Genomic DNA, 12,284 nt, shown 5'->3' with positions numbered 1-12,284 from the left:
GGTGCCCCGACAAGAGTCGTTTTAGGTATTTTCCTTCTGGAAAAAGTTGTCCTCACTCTCCATTTTGAAAGGACCTACACTGGAACCATGATGCCGTGTCATTCTATATGCTATAGTTAAATTCCCTATGATTATAACCTCTTACAAGGTTTTGAAAAACCTTATAAAAAAGCATCTTTGTACTTATGAGGATAAGCTTTAGTTACCCCCCAGAATGGATTTGCATGACCTGTCTTATTCCCAGCTAGACACGGTGCCCCTCTATCACCTCGGATGTGTGCTCAGGAGAGCCCCACACCCTTGACACATGCCGAGCGCTGGAGTGAAGGCAGCTGCCGCCACCACCGTGGCACCTGCGGGCAGCGAAGGACCACGTCTGCCAGCACACGGCCCCACGCGAGGACAGGATACGGCCGTGAGAAAGGACAGCTCAGGAAGGGTCTTACTGGCATGCTACTCACTTTTCAAATGGATATTTCAAATGGGCATCCCTTTCCTAGGAAATTTAGACTAGAAAATTATCTTAGCACCCACGAGACAGGATAATTCCCGTCTCAGTTGATGGTGAGAAAAAACTCAAGGCACCGCCTGAGCAGGAGCCGAGAGCCAGAGGGCGGGGAGAGGATCTTACGGGTCTCTCGATGAGGTCGATGCACGGCTGCAGGTCCAGCCCAAAGTCGATGAAGTTCCACTCGATGCCCTCGCGCTGGTACTCCTCCTGCTCCAGGATGAACATGGTGTGGTTGAAGAGCTGCTGCAGCTTCTCGTTGGTGTAGTTGATGCACAGCTGCTCGAAGGAGTTCAGCTGCAGGTGCCAGGAGAGTTCCAAACGGGGGGTGGGGTTGGGGGAGGGATAATGAGTTAGCTCGTTCTCAGAAAGTTCTCGAAGCGTTATTCATCAGGTCTTGACTACCCTACTGAGTCCATCAGATGACAGTGACTAAACCGAGGGGGGTCTCTCTTAAACTCTGTCACACTCACACACACACACACCCATATCACATTACTGCAAAGCTAAAATGAGAAAATGATAAACTTAGTGTGCTGAGTATCTACAAATAAAACCATTCTGATTAGCGAATGGTTAATGAAGAGAAATGAATAAATGAGAAAGAAAGTGAGAAAAAAGAAGAGAAACAAAGAGACTTGGGAAGGCCAGAGGCCAAGGAGGCAAGCGCGTCTCCGTGAGGTCTGAGGGTCCAGAGGACAGATGGGCTGCGGCCCCCTCTGCTCCGTACTTAGGCCACCGGCTCCAGAGTGAGTTAAGGAAAACAATAATGAAAAAAAAATAACCTTTTCATCTGTTACAGACATTTCTTTTTCCCTCTCTGTGAAATCTGCCCATTTCTCTATTGTGCTGCTGATGGGATGAAACATGGATGGATGAAGTAACAGGGATAATTTTCTTAAAGCAGTCGCCTTATATGAGAAGTACTCAGCCTTTTCTTCTGCTTCCATGCTGTCCACACAAGTACCATGGGCCCATAAACAACCTCTTTCATTATAAAGTGATCTGTAATTAGGGAAGGTTTAATCAAGCCCCAAAGAATAGATTTATTAGTCTGAAAAAGCCATTCCAATCTTCCCTGGGAGGTGTCACACTTAGCGTCTTAGAACGAGGTCACGCTAGGAGGGCCAGGGCAGAGTCTGCCGTGTTCAACACTGTATTTCTAGCGACCCACATCAACACCTGCAGACCACCCAATGGTGCCTGGTTATGTTTATGTGAATGGGTTTTGCTCTGCTTTAAGATCATGAGATCTTAGTGCTCTATTTAGCCTGAGCTACTACATGTGATGGTATTTTTCTTTAACGGATTTCTAATTGTCTTCATATTTAAGCTACCAACTGTATTTTAAAATAATCGATTTTTAAATTGGTAACACATGGTATAAAATTAAAAATGTACAGAGAGTTGCACTGAGAAGTTCACTCCAATCACCCACTTGCTCTCCTATACGCAACCACTGTCACCTATTTCTTGTGATCCTTCCAGAAATAGTCTGTGCACTCATAAATGTGTTACCCTGATTTTTTAAAAAACTTAACTAAAACTTTTTTTTTCACTGTGTATATTCATGTCAAAACCACACTTCTGAAGTTCTACAGCTTTATAATGTTTTATCTCTTAATATCCTCTTTTCATTTCTTTTTCAGAATTTTACTATCTATACTTTAACTTATTTTTCAAATTAGTTTTAGAAGCAGGTTGCCTAGTCCTCTACCCCTTGAAATAGGTTTTAAACAAGTATGTTCTCTTTAAAGATAAATTTGGGGGACTTCCCTGGTGGCACAGTGGTTAAGAATCGGCCTGCCAATTCAGGGAACAGGGTTCAAGCCCTGGTCCGGGAAGATCCCACATGCCGCAGAGCAACTAAGCCCGTGCACCACAACTACTGAGCCCGTGAACCACAACTACTGAGCCTGTGCTCTAGAGCCCGTGCGCCACAACTACTGAAGACCATGCACCTAGAGTCCGTGCTCCACAACAAGAGAAGCCACCGCAATGATGAGCCCGTGCACCGCAACGAAGAGTAGCCCCCGCTCGCTGCAACTAGAGAAAGCCCAAGCACAGCAACAAAGACCCAACGCAGCCAAAAATAAATAGATAAATAAATAAAATAAAATCTATGCTCTTCTTTCTTGATGTTAAGAACATATTTAAAAAAAAAAGATAAATTTGGGGAAGATTTACACCTTTACAATGCTGAATTTTCTCATCGAAGAACAAGCTATATTTTTACATTTAAGTCTTTCATTTTTTCATAGTTGCACTGTAAAGTTGTCTTCAACTAAATCTTGCCCATTTCTTCTTAGGTATTTCATCTGTTCTTGTTGGCAGCTGGAAGTGGGGGTCTTTTCTTTCACTGTATCTTCTGATTGTTTATATACAGGAAGGCAACAGACATGCAATTTGCACGCAGCCACCTTTCATGTTTTTTCAGTTATTCACAAATCAATACATATTAAAGCAATCTTGGGGCTTCCCTGGTGGCGCAGTGGTTAAGAATCTGCCTGCCAATGCAGGCGACAAAGGTTCGAGCCCTGGTCCGGGAAGATCCCACATGCCGCGGAGCAACTAAGCCTGTGCACCTCAACTACTGAGCCTGCACTCTAGAGCCGCAAGCCACAACTACTGAAGCCCGCTCACCTAGAGGCCGTGCTCCACAACAAGAGAAGCCACCGCAATGAGAAGCCCGAGCACCACAACAAAGAGGGGCCCCTGCTCGCCGCAACTAGAGAAAGCCGGTGCGCAACAACGAAGAACCGACGCAGCCAAAAATAAATAAATTAAAAAACATAAAACATATTAAAGCAATTTTTTTTAGTGGCAGTGGCAGTTTGGGGGATAAAACTGCTTATACCAGTAACAGTTCAGATTTTATGAGGACAGACTTATATAGTCCAAAGGGGTTCATTTTAAAACAGGACAATTCAGTATCCAACTGGTCAAAGCATCACACTGATCCCAAGAAGTATTTAATTGAGTATTTGTGCCTTGCTATATAGTGTCTATCAAAGGAGAGATAAAGATAAACATTTTTGGGAGACCAAAATTTTATCAACGTTTAGCAAAACCACAGCAGGTATGTGACTACAAACCTTTGAATGGATTGATGGTGAGTGTTTGAAGAAATCTAGTCAGATTAGTAATGAAATATATTGAGGTGCATCACCACATCCTGTGGGTGTATCTTCAGAACACACTCCATTATGCTTCCTCATCTCTTGATCTCACACAGCTGCTCCTGACTCGCGCTCAAGCCAGTGTCATCGGGCCGCCAGGCTACGGCAACGCCATCCTCCACGGTCTCCCTGCTTCTGCTTTTCCATCTCACACTCCATGTCTCCAGCTCCTCTGCCTCTCTGGTCAGCTACATCTTGTCCCACTGGCTTCCTAGCAGTTTCTCACATCTGACAAATTCTCTCCCATACAGGACCACTGGACCTACTCTCATTATGCTGGGGCTTCTTCCTGAGGCCGGGGGCTTCCCGCGCTCCAGTCCTACTGCTGCAGACACATCTTCCACAGTGCCCCCCCCAATTCCTTCTATCACAGCCCCCCCTCGCTTCATTATCCAAAATTCTGAGAATTTTGGGTTTCTATCACTGAATGCTTGACTCTGTACCATCAATAGAATGGCAGGGACTGTACCTACTTATCTACCATCATATCCCTGGTGGCTGGCACTGCAGCTGGTACAGAGGGAGCCTTAAGTGTTCTTTGTTAAAAGAATAAACAGGAGGAAGCAAGAGCAGGAGGGAGAAAGATATACCTCAAAAATCTCAAATCCAGCGATATCCAGGATTCCAATGAAAGATGCCCCTTGCCGTTTGGTCCTATCCAGAGCTTTATTGATGCGGTGCACGAGCCAGCGGAAGAGCCGCTCATAGGTAGCTTTTGCCAAAGCTTCTACTGCAAAATCTGCCTGTAATTAGACATCAACCTTTTACTCCGGAAATCATCTCAACAAAACACTAACAGCTGTTTGATGGAGGGAGTTTAATGATCTACAGCGCCCGCCAAAACCCTAAAAGGGCACTTACTGCTTAATCCTCTCTGAATTTTATACATCAACAGAGGGTATTAGTACAATTAAATGTAAACTGGAGATAATCAATGTAGGAAATGGCTGAAGATGCCCAGTAAAAATAAACTCTTCCCTCTGCCGCTGGGGTCCTAGGCAGCGTATCTGCCCAGAGTCCACCAGGAAACGGGTGAATCAGACTCCTGCATTCTTGGCGCTGTCTCCCCTCCCCCCAACAGGGACAAGGGAGCAAGCAGGGCACCCCCTGTTGGGCGGGATCCCGAGGTACATGTCCTGGGGAACATGGACGATCTATCTACCTGGGGAAAACTCAAGGTGATATTTCAGATTTCTTTTTTTAACAAGTCACCTCTAAAAATGTTCTGAGATAAAGTACTCAATTAGTACCAAGAAACATCCATATAATAGAGCTTCTATTGATTCAGTTGGTTACATGCCCATTGGAAGATCTAATGGCCACGGTTATCATTCAAACAAATGTGTGACAGCAACTGATGTTAAACTTACTTGTTCTTTGGTCTGTGCTTTCTGCACGTAGTCTCGGCCGACCTTGATCCGGGGGGTGAGAATAGCCCGGGTGAACTCCATCACGTTCATGCCAAGAAGATGGCAGAGTTTCTGGGCAACTAGAGGGTAAAAGGTCTCCTAAATACCAGGCTTCTACTCATGATCGAGTCACAATATATTCAGTCAACACTTGAAACACTTAGTAGTTATCAAATTATTAAGAAATTAAATATAAGGTATAAGGCTGGGCAAGTTTTAGGTCTGATGAAAACTACCTTCATCCTTTCAAATTAATAATACTCATCCTTGGGCTATATAAGAGATGATTAGTCAGCAATTACTTATTCTGGGTAATTTAATGCAAGTTACTAAGTCTTAGAACCCATGGATAATGCACAGAATGAGAAAAATGGTGTTTAAAATTGTTTAAATCATCATGTTACCGAGACAACTTATCATGCCCATGTAGTGATCCTAATAATATTTTAGTAGGCAAGAAGCCTAAAGGTTATTAAAATTATTTGATTTCTCGGCTCACATAAAAAGCTGCTAATTTTGTTACTGTTGATTCTCACCAGCATTAGGGCACCTTCCTCAGCAGAAGTTCACTGTCTAATGTCACTAAGGTCCAACAAGTGTTCCAATTATTACAATAAATGTTTGATTAAGTGTTAAAACACAATAAAATTCTATAAGGGTAAGTACATTTTAAATCACGTTAGAAGCATAACCAAGTTCTTTCTCAAAGACGCACTGCCTCCTACCCCCCTGGGATCCAGGTGAACTGTCGGCAACCTAGCAGCACCCTGGGTGGGCAGGGCAGGCCATGCCTCAGGGAGCACTTCCTCTGGTTTGTGACTCTTTTCCCCAGCTTTTACCAGCTGCCCTCCTCAACCCCTACATCCTGCCTCCTTTTAGTTAACCTACATATGTTTGCTTGTGTGCACGTATCGAATGGGAAGTTGAAAAATACAAAGAAGCAAAAGCAAATTGCCTACACTCTCTTGCTTTATCACGATAAACATCATTTTAGCAGCGAAAAAATAGACTTTATAGTGTGGTTATATCTTGGCTTACTATCCTCTACCAGGAAAACAAGTTCCCTTATAATTGCATCACATTTTCTACTTCTAAGCCTTATTATCCTCTTATTTGCCAGTTATGCTTTTTTAAGAGAGTCATATTCAATCTAAAAGGTAATAATTTGCCAATATTGCTCTGAAGGCAACTCCAGGGAGGCGCGTGTAAATGTTTCAGCATCACTGGAAATGGAACCATTCATCCTGATTGCACCCCGTGGTCATTTAACATGTGCTTCCAGCCTCTGTTCTCCTGTAGATAGATAGGTGGTTAGATCTGGCCGTCTTTTTTTGGTTTTCGTTTTTGTTTTTGAAGAAGCAATAATGACCCTAATTTCCCAGCTCTCGCTTGGTCTGTTTGTGATTGTTTTTTCAGATTTTATCTAGTTTCAAACTTATATCCAAAGCCCAATAATCAAAACGTGCTCTTCCTTTTGGTTCATTATTACATTTGTGATAAATGTCTGTGATTAAATGTATTTTTTTCTTTCGAATTTGTGGTGCCCTGGTACCACTGGTTAACAGCTATTTGCTATATTTACCTTATTCATGGGGCGGGGAGTGGATAAGGAGGAATGTGCTATAGAGACTGGTATGTTTAATAAAGATAATTTTACTTTTAGTACTATAGACAATAGTAGAGAATAAGTCTTTTTTAAGAAATGCCTCTTTGGTACCAACATGTAAAAATGCCACGGGAAATTAATGTATAATAACATATTAATAACCTGATGAAATAAGCCAGTCACAAAAGACAAATACTGAATGATTCCACTTCTACGAGGTACCTAGACTAGTCAAATTCATAGAAACAAACTAGAATGGTGGTTGCCAGGGGCTGGGGGAGGGGGAAATGGGGAGTTGTTTTAGAGTTTAAGTTTGCAAGATGAATTCTGGAGACTGATCGCATAATGATGTGAATATACATTACTGACCTGTACACTTTAAAAACGGTCAAAATAAATTTTGTTATGTGTAATTTTATCACAATTAAAAAATTTAAAAATATCGATAACCTGAAAAACGCTGGTAAGAGAAAGTAGAAATATCGCCAATACTAAAAGAAGTCAAAGTGTATATGCTCACTTCAGGCCCGTATTTTTTAATCCTGAGTCAAGCATCAGACTGAAATATTTACAAATGAAATATCTGGGATTTGCTTTGAAATAATCCAGAAAAGGGGAAGTGAGAGGTGGTATGAATAAAACACGACAGGCCATGAGTTGGTGACTGTCTACGCCAGGTGACGAGAATGTTGGGAGTTCCTTACACTCTTCTCTCTCCTCTTAAATGTTTAAATTTTACTGTAATTAAAAAGTACAAACTCTTACACACTGCAACAGAGCAAGTGTTAATTAACCACCACTACCTAATATAGGTAATAATTTGAGAAAAATTATTTATAGAGTTGTAATTTTTTAAAGCTTCTCATACAATTAGAAAGATATTTATTTTACTTTCATTACTGGTGATGTAGTGAACAGCAGTGAAGCAATGACACTGGAGCCATTTTAGTTGTTTTTTTTTTAAAAAAACAGCTGTTCTGTAAATGAAGCAGGAAAAAAGGAAAAAGGAGGGAAGGATGGAAAGAAAGAAAAAGAAAGTTAGAAAGAGATAAAGGAAAGAAGAAAGGAAGAAAAGAAAGGAAAAGAATGGAGAAAAAAAAAAAAGAGGGGGAAAGCCTTGCCATTATGAGACATTTCCAGATTTTCAGGGAAATTTTCAAATGCCAGTCTATAAAATCGTATGAAAAATAACAAATCAAGGGCATTAAAAAAAGAAGGAAAACAAAACCAAACATTACAAGCTAAAAGTTATCTTAAAATAACAAGTAGAGGACTTCCCTGGTGGTGCATTGGTTAAGAATCTGCCTGCCAACGCAGGGGACACGGGTTCGAGCCCTACTCCAGGAAGATCCCACACACTGCAGAGCAACTAAGCCCGTGCGCCACAACTACTGAGCCTGCACTCTGGAGCCCGCGAGCCACAACTACTGAGCCCACGTGCCACAACTACTGAAGCCTGTGCGCCTAGAGCCCGTGCTCCACAACAAGAGAAGCCACTGCAAGGAGAAGCCCACGCACTGCAACGAAGAGTAGCCCCCGCTCGCTGCAACTAGAGAAAGCCTGTGTGCAGCAACGAAGACCCAATGCAGCCAAATAAATAAATAAATACATAAATATTTTTAAAAGGTAAAAAAAAAAAAATAACAAGCAGAAAACCTATCACATTATATTTTAAAAAGTAGAAACACACTTGGCTGCCTTGTCTTTCAGAAGGGTGACCTGATTCTCTTCTACCTTTAAGTCAAGATTTCCAAGCAAAGTTACACTAATACATTTCTTGTTCTAAATCTTAAACTGCTCGATTTTAAGTCTTACTTAACCACGTGAAAGCTATATGGAAGAAGTTGGCCCAAATGACAATTAAAATACTTTGACTGAATGATACATTTCATGATCCTGGAAATCTAAAGATTTAAGATGAGGTGCAAAGGCTTTGTCAGGAAATGGTGGTGATGAGGTATCAGGAGACGGACAGGTCCCTGAAAAGGGTTACACAGAATTAAATTAATATTGGTTACAAAAAAGAAGGCCGATTTCCAGGGCAGAGACTGTGATGCATGTCAGCCTTCACTGGCCACGGTGGATCCTGTGAGGCAGGATAACGTCCTCGGGTGATCAAGCATTGGAGTCAATACACTGATTCCTCAGTTTTCTTTTTGTCTCCAGACCTTCGGAAGCAGACCTCATAAGGCTTGCAAACACATTTTATGGTTCACAAACTTCTGTCCTTGACCCGTGTGAATTTCAATCCATTTTCGATATTTAAAAGCTTGAAGATTTCATATTAAAATCTAGGTTTCCACCTTTCTTTGAAAAATCAATTCTAGTTGGCAGCCCTGGGCCTATACTGCTGGCAAGGAGAAAACTGGCTATAGAACCTAGCAGCTGCAGCTCCCTTTCAGATGAGCCCTGTGGTCTCTGCAGCCTGTGCCCGCTCCCACCCCCCAGTCCTAACGCCCCATGGCTAAGGCAGAGTCTCCACTGCCGCGTCTCACCCTGCACCCCATTCTCTTCCCTCCTTTATGGAATCAGAGTGACCCTTACTCCTAGGCACGTGGAGTCTCATAGGAAACACAATGCTTGCGTTGTAACATGTTTGTGGAGAACACAACAACAGACCACGGAAATAGAAATAAAATCAGTATTCATCAATTTACCTGTATTCTCCGGCATGGAAGCTTGATCAGTGTTTCGCTCCTTTTTGAAAGAAATATTTCCAAACTGTAGCACTGAAGATACCACTTTAAGCATTGCTTTATGTTGATATAAAAAGAAAAAAATTAATTAAGATACTGCATCAAAATGTAGCAGAGACATATTCTAACTTATTTTGTGCTAAAAATGAGCTATACAAAATTTTTCAGTAAGACAAATCTCAGGATTTCATAAAATTACAGGCAGTTCCCATTAGTTTCTCAATCATTTTCTAGTTTAGGTTATTTATCCCCAATTTATAAGTCTTATGAAAACTGAGCATCAGAATCTTATTAGAGAAATCACACATACACAGAATCTCTTCGTGGGAGAAGCCCATTATATGCATCGCTTCCATTGTCTCTTGAAAGTTATCTTTGTCTTGCTGTCCCGGAATAGGAATATAGCCATTGGAGAGAAATCTGTAGTTATTAAATCCTTCAAGGAGCAAATCAGCTGAAAGAAAACATAACAATACAACGTAATAAATAGTCAACAACAGACTAAAGCACATCCCCACCTTCAAACTGCACCCACATGGCAGAAGAACATCCAACCCATCACCACCACGTACTCCTTCTTTCTTTATATGCTCATGTTAAATACACAAGCATAAGACAGTTTTCCATTATCTGTACAATGAAGGAAAACGATAATATAAACAACAAACATCTAAACAGGGGCTTTTGGGAACAGCGGTTTGTATAATATTATATTTGAAATCAGAAGGCTGGGGTATGATAATCTTCCAGATAACTAAACTTGATTTTCAGACTTAAATATTTTGGGCATCTTTTGAGGGAAAGCTTTCAAACCCATATTCTATGTTCCTATATTAGCAAGGAGTTTATAGCAAACACTGAGGTCAATGTGAAGACTGCATGGGCTTAGATAAAGACTTGGATATGGAAGGTGTAGAATATGAACCAGGCAAATGCTGAGCCCAGATAATGCCTTGAAACTCTTTCTCCAAGTCAGTCTGTTTAGTGGTACATTGCCTCTGAGAGTGCTGTCTGACACAGTAATAGTCTGACAGGGTATTATAATGGATACTCCCACTGACTCTATACTTCAGGGTCCATGAGTTAGAGAGAACTTAACTGACTCCTTCAAGAAATGTGTTCTTAAGAGCAGAAGGACGTTCTCAGGAGCACTCAAAATAGTAAAACAGGTCGTTAACCCTTCAGCAGATGTTATCATGTGCTCCTAGCTTTCTGTGTAACTGGCTCTGCTGCAGAGGATTTCTCCCGATCACCCCCATCCCTTAATTCTTATTTACATCACATTTAGCTTCTACCAGGTATTGCTTGCTTTTTTTTTTTTAATCTCCTTCTTTTAACGGTGTCTTTTTTTTCCGATTCATTATTACTTAAGAATGCCTGCCAGTCTGAAAGCCTGAGGGTTTTCTTCCCTTCAGCATTACCTAATGTATAATCTTGAATTTTTAGTCTCTCACTGGCAATTACTCTATTTACTTGCTGCTTATTATTATTATTATTTTTTCCTTGCAGGTCTTTCTTTAACTGATTTCTGGGTTTAATGCTTCCACAGATGACCTATGGTTAACAAAAGCCTAGACCCCAGATGAGAAAAGTATTACTGGGTTCTATATGTCTGTTGTGATATCTAAATAATATACATACTAATTCTAGAGAAGAAGCATGGACTTTGAAACTCAGAAGAAACTGGAAAGTTGTGTACCTTCTCCCCTCCCTCCTGACCCAGCAAAACTCTGACCCAGAACAGAATTTACTTTTTACCCTGTCCAACCCTAAACCTGTGATTCACAAAATAAATAAATAAAAATCCGCACAGGCTCTTTCTAGTACTACTGGAAGCATAACACATATTCAGTTGTAAATCTAGGAATACACATATTTATTCAAGTTAATTTTATTAAATAAATTTATTTTTTCTTACTTTTGTATTTATAAACTTTGAAATGGAATGTGTATAAAAACACATCATTTGTCTTCTAATTTAAAATTATTTTAAAAGAAAAGAAACAAAAGTACAAAAGATAATATAACGCCACCCATATGCTTGCCACTTAAAGTACTGACCCCATGGCTTGGAAATTCAACATCATTTTCGTAATTTAACCAGCTAGAATTCTGGTGTATGTGTATAAATCTGTTTCCCAAAACTGTTCTCTTTCTCAAAAAAATTGTTTTAATATTAAAAAAGATACTCAACTGAATATAAAGGAGTAAAAAACTTTGTAACTTACACTTCAGATGTTCTCCTGCTCCAGATAACAATTGGTAAAAGATATGAAAAGTACGTTCATCTTTTGCTTGACGAACAGCACGAGATTTTTCCAGAAGGTCTGAGCAAAGGAGGTTAAGGGTGACACTGAAGGCAGAAAAAGCCTTTTAACATCAGAATTACTATCACAACTTCACAAATAAGGAAACCAAGGCACAAAGAAATTACTCAAAATAACACAGCTGAGACTTCCCTGGTGGCGCAGTGGTTAAGAGTCCGCCTGCCAATGCAGGGGACACAGGTTCGAGCCCTGGTCCAGGAAGATCCCACATACCACAGAGCAACTAAGCCCATGCGCCACAACTACTAAGCCTGTGCTCTAGAGCCCATGAGCCACAACTACTGAGCCCACGTGCCACAACTACTGAAGCCCGCGCGCCTAGAGCCCGTGCTCCGCAGCAAGAGAAGCCACCGCAATGAGAAGCCCGCACACCACAACGAGGAGTTGCCCCTGCTCACCGCAACTAGAGAAAGCCCACGCGCAGCAATGAAGACCCAACGCAGCCAAAAATAAACAAATAAACAAACAAATAAATAATAAAAATGCGAAGCATTGTATGTAGAAAAACTTTAAAAAAAAACAGCTAATAAGTGGTAGAGGTACAAATCAAAACTTTGTT

At 41.0% G+C, this 12,284-nt stretch overlaps 1 protein-coding gene across 5 annotated transcripts in view; it reads right to left on the bottom strand.

Moving 5' to 3' along the window:
* Window positions 1-12,284, bottom strand: part of MYH10 (myosin heavy chain 10) — a 138,658-nt gene that overhangs the window by 50,650 nt on the left and 75,724 nt on the right. For all 5 annotated transcript variants that reach the window (XM_082604528.1, XM_082604529.1, XM_082604532.1 and 2 more), the window contains exons 8-13: window positions 11,627-11,725; window positions 9,709-9,852; window positions 9,360-9,455; window positions 5,058-5,176; window positions 4,278-4,430; window positions 632-805 (exon numbers count right to left, since the gene is read on the bottom strand). In XM_082604528.1, the coding sequence (XP_082460654.1) occupies window positions 632-805; window positions 4,278-4,430; window positions 5,058-5,176; window positions 9,360-9,455; window positions 9,709-9,852; window positions 11,627-11,725 (785 nt within the window). The remainder of the gene's footprint in view (window positions 1-631; window positions 806-4,277; window positions 4,431-5,057; window positions 5,177-9,359; window positions 9,456-9,708; window positions 9,853-11,626; window positions 11,726-12,284) is intronic.

This window comes from Mesoplodon mirus (genome assembly GCF_964341445.2).
Source record: "Mesoplodon mirus genome assembly, chromosome: 18".
NCBI lineage: Eukaryota > Metazoa > Chordata > Mammalia > Artiodactyla > Ziphiidae > Mesoplodon > Mesoplodon mirus.
This window is presented reverse-complemented; position numbering and strand designations above follow the sequence as displayed.